This window comes from Anser cygnoides, chromosome Z, assembly GCF_040182565.1.
Source record: "Anser cygnoides isolate HZ-2024a breed goose chromosome Z, Taihu_goose_T2T_genome, whole genome shotgun sequence".
In the NCBI taxonomy this organism is placed as follows: Eukaryota; Metazoa; Chordata; class Aves; order Anseriformes; family Anatidae; genus Anser; species Anser cygnoides.
The window spans coordinates 30,172,352-30,184,856 of record NC_089912.1 but is presented as its reverse complement, the minus strand read 5'-3'; the positions used below and the strand labels follow the sequence as shown (position 1 = coordinate 30,184,856).

Sequence of the window (12,505 nt, the reverse complement as noted above, 5' to 3'; positions counted from 1 at the left end):
CAGCAAATTGGTAAAAGAAAAGTGAAAGGATTCAATTCAACTTGTTACTAACATTCTCACAAAGCAATACACAATTTTGTATTAGCTCCTTGGTTTCATCTTTTACAGAGAAAAAGGTATCACAGCTGAAAGAAAACAAATTTTTCAAAACCCTGTACCTGTTTCAAAATTCCAGCTGAACTTTTCAAATGGCCTTAAAGTAAAATCACATTACAAATGAGAAGTGATCTTCAGGAAATGGCTGAAATACTATAACTTGCACAATGCTAATTTTAACCTCTCTGGATATTGTGACAGTGGGAAAACCACCATGTTTCCCCCTGTACCCCTCCCTCAGTGACCGGATACTCGGCACAGAGAAGGGTCATCCACCGCTTCCCTTTCGCCTCACCTTTCAAAGTTCAGCACCACACGCTGAACCTGCACAAATCTCACCCGCGATTCCCCTGTGGTCATACCTTGGACGTCATTAACAAGTCCACCATGTCTACAAGACAACAACCCCCTGCTGCCATTTTACAAAGAGTTGACTTGGCAAATGTTCGCCTCCTTTTCTGTCTGATCCTCTGGCGCGCGGTGCATGCTGACGACAGGCTGGTTTCCTAACCATGACAGGACTGCTTTCATTGATCTCAGCTGCAGTTACACATGCCCAGAGCTCTGCAAAACCAGACAATGGGTTTATAGGAAGGGAAAAAGAAAGAGCTCCTGCAAAAAGCATGGGCTGCACAGTTTATTTGCCTGACACGAGGTATTGGAGGCAGGAACAGAACTCAGTCTGCCATGGCAGTTCCCACAGTCATAGCCACCACAGCCTTTCTGGGCTGGAAGGCTCTGTCCCAGACGCTGCTCATTTTCACACGTGACATGACGAGGGGATGCTACAGGCCAGATGCTCTCGTGATGCACCCTGACTTGTTCTGCAGCAGGATCCGCTGCCTGCTCTGGCCACAAAGCTGAAGTGCAATTAAAAAAAAAAAGTCTTATGTACTGTAAGGCAACATCATAAATACATCTCAGAAAGTTATCTTAAGGCTGTCCATGCAACTCAAAGGTTACAAAGCAAGTAATTCAAAATATCCCAGATTAACTCCAAATACTGCACTTTAAAAATACCTTTATTTTCTTGCTATTTTAGACAAGAGCTCACCAGAAATTTAATTCTGCAGAATGAGGACAACATACAAACTCTGCTCCACACAGGAAACCTCAGCAAAGCAATGGGGATTTCAGCCCTCCTGAGTTTTCCTACTGACACAGCAAGTGAGCATCCAGAAGCAGCTGGAATCTGCAAGGACCAGCTAACAGACTGGAAGGATGAAGAGACTTCCACCTCCACGGGTCCCTGCTACGCAGCTCACTGTGATCCCTAATCTGACTCTGGAAAGAGAGATTTACCCAACTGCTACAGGAAGGTCTTGTCCTTCTGCCAAAACCTCTGCATCTTTCTAACCATAACCTTCTGTAAACCACATCGCATGACATAAAGAGCTCCTTTAAGCCAGGAAATTACAAATTTCACCCTGTTCCACTGCTTCTCATGCAGCCAAACTCACAATCTGTAAGGGCTGTGTGCCCTGTAGCCACCCGACAGACAGGAGTCCACCCGGGCACACGTTGGCACACTTGCAGCCTCACCACGCTTTCTTTCACATGGGGGGCAAAACATCCCACATCAGCACTCCCACCCACTGCTGGTTTCCACAGCTGAGACGCCACAGCTTCTTAATGAAATCGTTGCAAGAGCACATACAGCACAGGGGGAAGGAAAGGAAATGTGGGATGTTTTTCTTAATCCTCTTCCACTCAGGCACAGACAAGCCTGTAAAACAATTCAGTTTCAGGCAGAGTAAGCATGAAAAATAGAACAAAAAAGTAATATTCTCCCAGTTCCTGCAGTCTTATTACCCCGAAGAGCTGAGTCACATAAGGTGCTGTTACCTAACACCTCCTGTAATTATGACAACATTCATCACGTTTTTGGTGTTTTTTTTTTTTAATTTTATTTTAATAAAATTAGAAGAGAGACCAAGCACACTGCACAGCAACAAACGGGTTTATTTTCCGTATAAATGATCAGAGACATTTTGTGTTTTAGTTTCAAAATTTTTTGTTTGTTTGTTTTTAGAATTATTCTTTCTTTGTACTTGGAATGTTTTCACAAGCTCCACCAAACTGGTTACTCAAGCAGCTGACAACACCAAGGTGTCCACAGAAAATATTAGCTTAAAAAAAAATAAATACAAATCAAAGCAGGAAATTGGCCAAAGGCAAATCAGAAAAAAAAAAAAAAAAAACCTCTCTGGGCTAAAACTGCACATACAACAAAATGAGCAAGCAAGGAATAAAAAACTGCAATAACACCATCAAACTTGACATAAGCCTTGAAAGAAATAAAGTATAACTTCTGTGAATCATAAAAAAAAGATTTGTCTTTGCTCAGCAACTACAGACTATATGCAGAAGATCCACTATGAGGCACATGACTACAATGTTAAATACGTGAAGAACCCAGACATTCTGCATCTTTAAGTCTTAAAGCACTTTAAAGGTAATTAAGCATCATTATGCATTATAGTCTGTGCTTTGACAACTGTTTTATGACTTCAAGGGAAAAAGTTACAGGAACAGCTGTCCAAGACATTCTGTGCTAGAAATGCTGACTACCCAGACAGTCTGTTACAGCTGATGTCATTTTTACTCAGTGGTGACAGTAACCCAATTGAAAAGTTAAATAGATTATAATTAATAATAAATTAAATTGTTAAAAGTTAGAAACATTCTGAACCAGCATTCACAGAGGACAGAAAAAACAGGCATATAAGACACACACATTAGCATTCACAGTTTAAAAAAAAAATGATAATAGAAAAAGCATAACCAACAAAATACAGCTACACCAGGAAAGCTAGGGAAAGAAGAACACATTTCTCCAGTACATTTTCGACAAATGTATGACAGGAGTTTAACTACACCCCTGAAATAAATTAACGATGCATCAACTGGGAGGTGAGAAACGTGTTTGGAAAGGGAGAATTTCAAACGGACCACTTTCCCCTTCACCACTCCTCTTTCAGCTTGTTTTCTGAGCAGCTCCTTGCTCCTGTTCTGGCGGTCTCTTTCTGAACAGCCCACCAAAGCGCTGCTCCTGAACTCCTGGCAGCGTCTTCGGCAGCGGTAGCCACCAACAAGGACAAACGCTTCTATCACCACTGCACCCCCTGCAAAGCTGCCTCTCGTTGTAAGGCAACTTCTGGCCCTGCTACCAAGACGTGAACAACACGTTTCAACACACAACACTTCCGGAGCCACTTGTCTGAAACTCCATTGCCTGGAGATCCTTGCAGTCCCACAAAAAAAACAAAGCAAGGGGCACAAAACCACCACCGCAGCAGTCCGGCTGCAGTAGCGCTGCCTTCCCGGGGACGTGTTTTCAGCGCCGTCACTGAAGCTGCCCAATTTAAAGGCGGCCAAATCCGTAAAACCGCACCTCAGTCACACAGGCTGAAAGAAAAGGGCCCGTGCAGTCTGCGTACTGAGGACGGCAGCACAGTGGTACCACATCGCCTAGCGCCACAGGCGAGGAGCACACGCCACCATCCCCACCACCCGCTTGAGTAGGCCCTGGGATGGCGGTGGTGGCCGGCCAGCCACAGCCTGCCCTCTGACAGGCACCAGCAGGACAGCTTTCCTCCTGTGAGAGGGCAGGTTCGTCGTCCAGCACCTCGCAGGTCTCTGCATAAGGATAATAATATATCCGTAATCTCACTGGACAGAAGGCTTTGCAGTCTACATGCAAACACTAAGAACACTGACTTCATTTGTAACATACACGGCATCCTCTGTGTCTATGGACATGAGGAACAAAGACAAGTTTCAGAGACAAAAAAAAAAACAAAACTCAGCAGTCGGGGCACAGGGCTTAGTTCTATTAAAGGCATAGAAACATACGTGTCACGCAAAGTAATATCATCAGGTAACTGTATGGAAGTCAGTGATTAGACAGGGAAGGGTGTCTTTGAAAATTACAGGAAGGACAAATCAGTAGAAAAAGCAGGGGCACACTTGAAGATTAAGGGGGGCAATTTTGCAAAAGTTCCAGATCACCCAGAAAGAGCTTTCAGGAAGTAGGAATAGGTAAAAGCAGAAAGTACATCCAGCATGAGATAACAATTGTAACAATTTATGAGACAATCACACATCACAAGATCTAACCTTAAGATACTTTAAAAAAAATAAGATTTACAGGGACCAGAAGCTGATGATGTTATTCACAGAATAAACAGAGGAGCAAAACGAAAAGGTGAAGTAACTGCCTAGCCCTTGAGAAGCTGAACCATGTTTACTAAACAGTCTTTCATTCCCTGAAGCCAGTTTTGCTCAACCTACACCAGCTTGGTAAATCATTTCACCTGGCCTCTCTCTTACTCCATCACTCTGACATGCTGTGGTAAGTCAGTAAGGGATGCTCTTCAGAAGAAAACTTACCCTGAGCTGACAAACAGAACAGCTGTCCTGTTTGTACGCTATAGCAAAGACTGAACCACAGCAGAGAAATTCACCTTCAAGCACTAAGCAGTAGTTCAGTACCACACTTACTGCTTTAACTGTTCAATTTTCTTTCTTTCTTAATCCCAAACGTGCCAGAGCTATTTGATACTATGACTAGGTACGCTGTCACATCCAACACCAGTACCAAGATGCCCATTTCTCTCACTGTAGCACTTTTTCCACTTATTTCACTCATCCTTCTTTCAGCACAGACATTAACGATAACCTGAGGCACGCTGTCAAATAATACAAAATTAACAACATGAAGGTAAACATCTAGCCAGTAACCTAGGTCAACAAGCACATTAACGATAACCTACATTTCACTGAAGGCTTCTTTTTAATAGAAGGTATTAATGCTGTCCATAATGGACACTGTGGCTTCCCCATCCGACAGATGACTCAAATACTCACTCATTTCTTAAGCGGGACAGCAAGCAGGCATCATGTATCAGGAAGCTCTTTCGTGACGCTGCCCCAAATAGAAGTCAATATATTCACAAGCACATTGTCAGTACCGTGTTTACTTTGCCTCTGAAAACCAAAGCTTTCAGAACAAGAAGACTGCGCACAGTGTGCCACTACCACATACAGTCAGGAGACTTTTCCACAATAGCATTATTTAAACCTTATTTAAGAAACTTACAGCTCTCAGGATAATTACTGCACTGGAATGATTCTTTTGTTCTCTCTTGAAAAGAGAAACAAAGCAGACTGAAGACATACTTTTTGGTCTTGCTAATTTCAAGGAAGCCACAAGATGTCATAACTAGGGGACAGAAGCCAAACTCCCTAAGCAAGGTGGAAAAACGCAATCTGAAGTGGAAATACAGCATACAACTTGAAGCAGCTCTCACAGCAACCCGCTGGACTCCAGCAGACATTTTTAGATCTTCCAGTCTCCGTCTGAATTCAGTGAAGCTACAGTTTTGAGCACTCTGGCTTGACAGCAAGATCACCCAGTAGGATCTCTCTGTGGAAAAGAGGTGATGCCAGCAGTGGGATCTGCAAGGGAAACATTCCCAGAGAGCAGGTGAAAGAGGGATCAGTAGATTCACAGCTCATCATGAAGAAGCAGTGAGGGGGGTAATATAAAAGCTTCGTAATTATTCACAGCAATTAAAATAAATGCTGTTGACCAGAAAACTGGTTACATACCATTTAAACTAGGAAAAGTGGTTTAAGTAATTTAATAAGTGAAAGTGGGAAGAGGGCCAGCAAATATCTTCAAGGAGGTGGAAAGGGGAGCAACAAGACAGTACCATGAATGAAAAGAGGGAGCCACCTCTGCCACAGACCTCTGCCACCCATGTCAGGCACTGCCTCCACATTTCCCAAAGACCCTCAGGAGCAGGCAGAGCAGCACGTTGCCAGTAATGGAAACGGGGCAAGTGTGATTGAGCCAGCCCCACGCAGACATGCAAGCATGCTGGATGAAGTGGGCAGAGCTGTTCCTCTAAGGAGTGTTCATGCTCATCTTTCTAGCATGGTTCTGCAAAACTAGGCAAGGATTTAAAAGCTTCAATGTAATCCTTGCTTTCTAGTCTACTAAGGTCAGACACAACCTGCGGTCAACACAGAGGACAGACAACAGAGAGTTATGAAAGGATTTAACACATTGGGCAAATAAAGTGACAGATGAAATTCAGTACCAATAAATACAAAGGAACCCAAACAAGGAGGAAAATAAACCCAGTTACACTTGTGGACCAAAATCTTTCTTCTCCTGCCTCTCCTTAAAATGAAAAAGACTTTGCTTCTGATAGAATTAAGAGATAAACATTCAGAATCAGCAGGAAAGGGCCATGGAACAAGACTGAAGATGCCATAAAATCAAGGTTAGCTAGTACCTCGAAAATTGCATTCTCGAGAGCCTATAACTCAAATCACAAAACAGTGGTAAAACAAACAAGAGGGGAAAGAAGACAACATATAGACCTGGACCTTTCAGCTTTGAAGACAGAAGGCTGATCATCAGTTCATGAGACCACGGAGAAAGTAGACAAGTTATTCACTGTGCCTCAAAAATAAGGTCTAGTTACTGAATACAATGTGCCCGATGGTTTAGTGGGTGACTTTGGTAGCAATGGGTTAGTTGGACCAGATGATCTTGGAGGTCTTTTCCAACCTTAATGATTCTGTGATTCAATACAACTTCCAGCTCAGAAGTTCCCAACCAGGACTCCCTAAAGCTGGGGTGATACAATGAGAAGGATTATTTGGTCTGTGCTTCACTCACAGTAGGTTGAGTAGGTTCTCAAGCACCTACTGTAGATCAGCAGCAGCAAAAAGGTACAATCTAGACTGATCTAGGACTAACCTGTATCTGACAACATGAGAACAATTTGTTCCAAAAATACTGTTTGCCTTCCACAAACATCCCTATAGACACTCAAGTCCAATTACAGGTAAGTTCCAGGTTTTGCAAAGCACTTCAGTACTCGTGTGCGGACTCAGGAAAGCAGCAGAACGGAACAAGCATCACCAGAGCAAACAACAGCAGTTCCTCTCAATGTAGAAAACTCATTTACAGACATTTTGTGGCTTACCGGGCATAAGCAGTTTTCCCCTGTTGGAGGAGTCCTATCACAGACTGACAGGTGCCTTAACAGGGCAGCAGAAACCTCCTGGCATGAGATCAGACAAAATCTATATGGCACTTTCTCCCCACTTGGAGAGTGGTCTGCTTGATTACCAGTTTTTCTCCTTGCTGTGTGCATTTGCTGCGTTTTGCAAAATAAAGCTTCTCTAAGCATGACAGCAATTTAAGTAAAAACATTCTGACCCAGGAAGCAATAAAGTATGACACGCTATTTCCTGGTTCGGGAGCCAGGTACCAAGCCCATGATTTTCCTGGAATGCGACCAAGTGCCAGGTGTTGGTTTCTGGCAGGATACACGGACTGAGGAAAAACCTGAAGTTTGTTTTGATTGCCTAACACTTAGTACGTGACAGACGCCTTTTTGACCGGGTACCTGGAAAATGAAACTAAAGAATGGCAGATAAAGTTGAGGCTGGAGAAATTAAGAGAGAGAAAGACCTTCTGAAAACGGTATCTCTGTTTCCCTTCCTCCCCAAATCACCCAGGGGAGATGGATGGTAAGAGAAGTTGGAATGAACAGTAATACTATTCGGAGAGAGGGTTTCAGTACCAAGGAAATAGCCACAGATATGTGTGGCCAAGACTATGCATGAGTAAAAAGGGAACTACTGGGTTCCAGACCACCTCCCAGAGACAAGCTCAGCCCAAGGACTCTCCCATATTAAAAGATGAAAAGATTCCCCCTTCTGCCAACAGTGGGATGTTACAACACGTTCAAAGTGTCTGTTAATGGGAACCCAACATGGGACAGCAACTACAGTAAGTACTTCCAAATGCACAAAGTCTCTCAGAAGCCATCAGAAGCACTAGAAGACCCTGCTTACTTCTCCTAATAGTCCTACATCAAGACCTTCTTCTTTCAAGAGCTAATTTGAGAGAGTAAACCACAATCCAGCTTTCACAACTCAAGTACTATCAGTAGCTGGGTTTAATAAGCAACTGAACATTAGTTCTCCTAAAGTAAAATGACAAAGCTTTATACTCTGGATTTCTAGATGCAAATCCTCACTTGTCTAACTGCCAATATTTTATGTGTTATTTTCATAACAAAAGCAGCTCTTACAGTGGGAAACTCTCCCAACTTTAACACAAAATTGTTTCCCTCCAATACTGGCAACCATACTACAAAGTTTAAGAGGGTGTACTCTGAGATGAAAATAACCGATATCAGAATGATGTTAATGAACAGCTTTGCCAGAAAAAAAAAAAAAGTCACTCATTTAGTTTTATAGGACAGGCTTAATACAGTTTTGTGAAAAGACAGCATGCACTTGGGTTAAAGACAGGTCTTCTGCATTTTCCTTGTTAAGAAAGAAATGCCACCAATTCTTCAGCGTGTGCCTTAAGCACAGCTTGCATCATATTCACACCTGTGCGTACCAAAACATGAGGCAAAAAGCACCCAAAAATGTGCCTGCTGAAAGCACAAGAGGAAGGCACTGGGGCTACCTGAGCAAACCACATGAAGCCCTGTAAAAATTCCACTCAGCTGCCGGGGCTGGTGCCTACCAGCCTGTAAGCCTGTGGCTTGCTGAGCCGCAGGGGACTAGGCAGGATCGATCGCTACCCGCACAATGGCAGGGCTCTAGCCTCAGACTCCTGAACAGCGAGGATTACTCAACACAGCGAGTGGAAACCAAGCTATTCTATCTGATTCATGCAGAAACTGAATCACATGAATGAAGGTGCAGTTCAGAGAAATGTTATCTGCACACTGAGGACATTCCATCTACGCAGTCATTTTAAACACTGTTTTTCAGTCACTTTGCATTACCGTAGAGCTGCAAGCAACAGAAAACAAAACCTTTACTTCTGATGTACCGAAACGCTCTCCCTCCCCCTACCAAATATGTCCCTTCAGCATTGATGCTGTCTCTATCACTACTAATCTCTACAGGGGGAATAAATGCATATTTTATTAACAGCCAAAAATATAAATAACTGTCATCAATATTTGTTTACTTTTGCAAAACACCCATTTACTGTGTGAGTCTGTTTGAAATTTAATCTGTATATGCTAAAAGCCCTCTAAGGACTCCACAGACATTACTAGTTATGGCAAACTATATTTCAGTTTATTAAAAAGAAGAATTCTCTATATTCAACAATGTAGTAGCTATCAGCCCTTCCCTGTTACTCAGTGCCCCTAGCAATTTACTAGAAGGTACCGTGGATGAAGAGAGACAGAAACAAGCATCACTTAGAAGTCACCAGGCAGATTGAAAAGTAATTGCAAGGTTTTTGCTTTGTTTCTTGATTACACTCTAGGGCAGCACTGTCACTGAGGGAAACACTTCCACCCCTCCCATACAGCATGGGTAAGGATCATGGGATCATCCACACAGATGCCCTGTGAACCCAGACAAGGGATTTACCTCATTTAACACTTTATGTCAGCATTCATCCAGCTTAGGATGGAGGTGGTCGGAAGCCAGGGTGATAGATAACAGGCTGCCTTTTCCGCTACTCCAGCTGCAGCTTAAGTGTGCATGACGTTATGGCCTTAGAAACATGGTTAATTTTCATGACATTCCTTATACTGTTTCTAGATGGTTAATAAAGGCGTGATTGCCTGATTTAGAGCTTCATGACATCAACTAGAGAAAACACACACGAGAGAGATAAGGCAAATGCTTTCCGAACTCTGAAGAGACCAAAGCTGGTCTTGTCTGCCTTTTATGCAACTGATTCCAGTCAAACACTCCAAAGGTTTATGGAAAAAAAAAAAAAAAAAAAAAAGTCTTGCAGCATGCCCTAATTTCACCTGCCTCCCATTTTGCTGTGAAGGCCACATAGCCTCATGCTCAATGTGAAGACAGCGACTGCCTAATATTGAAACACTCCTAGCAAAGATGCAGACAGTGTTCTTTACCCCGAAGACTGTCTGTCATCACAGTAAAAGCCTCCTGGAGGAACTGCCTGCTTTAGAGTTTATGAAAAGGCCTTATACCCACTCAATCCAGTGAAAAATTGATCCTTTCAAATGTACTTCATAAAATTTTCTATGAACAATACTGGTATCTTGGATAAGCCACAGCACCTGCATTACTTCAGATGGCTTGAAATGGGCAGCTTTTTACCATAGCACACAATACCAGAGGGGTCGCCTAAAGCAACACAAACTGATCCTTACAAAAACAAAAGCCCTTAACCATTCCTTCTTGGTAAGCAAACCAAATGTTCCTTGGAAAGCAGCACTTCCTTACAAACACAAGGATAGAAGCCATTTCCCCCTCCTCCTCATTCAAAAATGCCATGCACCCTTCTAGAGACATGGTCTGGATGATTAGGAAAGATTGTTACTCTCAATTATTGCCAACTACTTGGATGACGTCTGTTCTGACATGAAAATCTGTAACAAAGCTCCTTCTGTCCTTGCGATGGGCACAACTGCTGTCTGAAATTTACTCTGAACATCACAACCCTCAGCATTTGACCACAAGATAGGTGCTAGTCACATGTAATCCACTTAAAAGGGTCTCACAAAAATGCATGCAGAAATCTCAGTACAGCATTTACAAAAGAATACACAAAGCGCAGCAATTCTGTCAAATGACAGAACACCAGGTCACTCTTAAGTAGATTTTGTTGCAAATCACACATCAGTCTGAACACTCCTGTTTCCATTCCATTTACATGGCTGGATTATTTCTGCATCTTTGTTAGTCTTGCAGGAGACTTCCATCTGCTGTGCGATAAACAAAACAACAACAACAAAAAGATTTCTGGAAGCCTGGGGAAAGTTAAAAATCTCAACACCCCCCAAATGCTAAGCAAAAGTCATGATAATTCAGCCTTTAAGGATCTGTAAAACATCAAATGGTTTTGGTTCGGCACTTCATTTTGAATTGGGTTATTTTCTTTTCTTTACAATAGCAGATTTAACCCTCCCCCCCCTCAATCTCAAACTCGTAAGTATATGTAGAAATCCTAAAATTTCTGGGTAGTGGGTAATCTACAGAGCCTTAGCAAGATTCACAGCCCTTTTCTACAATCTTCTGCATATACAAATGCCTTTATTCAAAATTATGGCTGCTGTGCAACTCACTTTCAATTTTAGATGCAGGCTATAGGATGAGGAGGCCAGAAACACCTGCCTTTGGGGTCAACTACATTACCCTTTTCAGCTGTAGAGCTTCTCTAGGCAGCAAATGGCATAAATCATAATACAATAATCACACACAAAGCAATACAGGGTGCTGAGTTCATTCTGCTGCCTTGCATTAGCTTTTTTAACACAGCTCTTCCTATACCTCCTCTTGCCCCAGGACACCCTATGGATATTAGCTGCATTTCCTTCTTCTAGCACCTGTCTTCGAGTTGTGTTAAGATTACGAGCTTAAATTCCCTGCACAGTTAATGAACAGATAAGCACACACAGACAGGCAAGGTTTGTCTGCATCAGTTATCACAGTAATTCCAGGTCTCTTTATTCCATGCCACAATAAGGCCTTGCACACAATAACCCTTTTTCTTCACAGATTTCCACATCAGTTTCCACAGTTTTTAATTTTTTAAGTTCGGCATAAAAGAACTGCACTCTTCGTGTCTCTTAATTGAGTACAGGGCTACAGAAGTACTCAGCTCACTTTTCTTTCTAGTGGATTTCTTACTGTTTCCTTCTCTGTAGTTTCTGATTCTCAGCTGCTGCTATGTTCACCTCTGAACTTAGCTACGTCTCTCATTTTCTCATGGTCTAGCCTTGCTAGTTATCACCCACTCTCACTCTATTCCATCAGGTGTCCCCAAGCCCCATCACACTCTTACCTTTCTCAAGTATACAAGACCCAGCTCTCCCAAACACTCCCATTACCATAGCTCCTTGTGCTCCAACTGATACTGATGGCAACATCTGAAAGCAAAAGCAGCAACACAGATGCACGTCAGCCAGTACCTGTGACAGGTCCACACAGCTCAGTAGTTTTCAATTGTTCATCTAGCAGCGTAACAACAAAAATACATATTGTAGTTCACAGTGTTGTAGACACAGGAAATCCAGATTTGATCATGAGGGCAAGCAATTATAGCTACTCGACATTTTGGTCATTTTAAGCGACTAATTCCTTCTGATGGGGACCACTATTATATTTGTATGACTGAACACATTACCTCTTTTGCTTTTAATGAGGGCATAGCTGTATCCAATCCAGAACAAAGGGCTCACAGACTTAGGCACAATGCATATACACAGATTTTAAGACATATATACCGCGTTCTAATTCAGTTTTAAATACATGTGAGACGAAGCAAAGGTCTTGCGAAGTAGTGTGCAGAACTGAAGAGAAGTAGCTCAGCAGCCAGGTCAGCCAGCCCCAATAGCAAGTCATCACACAGCAGAGATGGATATTGCAG

The 12,505-nt window shown here is 42.6% G+C and overlaps 1 protein-coding gene across 2 annotated transcripts in view; it reads right to left on the bottom strand.

Moving 5' to 3' along the window:
- Nucleotides 1-12,505, bottom strand: part of RNF38 (ring finger protein 38) — a 125,675-nt gene that overhangs the window by 100,285 nt on the left and 12,885 nt on the right. The window contains exon 1 of one of the 2 annotated variants that reach the window (XM_013197529.3): nt 11,921-12,005. The exons of the other annotated variant lie outside the window; for it this stretch is intronic. Coding sequence (XP_013052983.2) covers nt 11,921-12,005 — 85 coding nt within the window. Of the gene's footprint in view, nt 1-11,920; nt 12,006-12,505 lie in introns of those variants that run through there. 2 annotated transcript variants of the gene reach the window in all.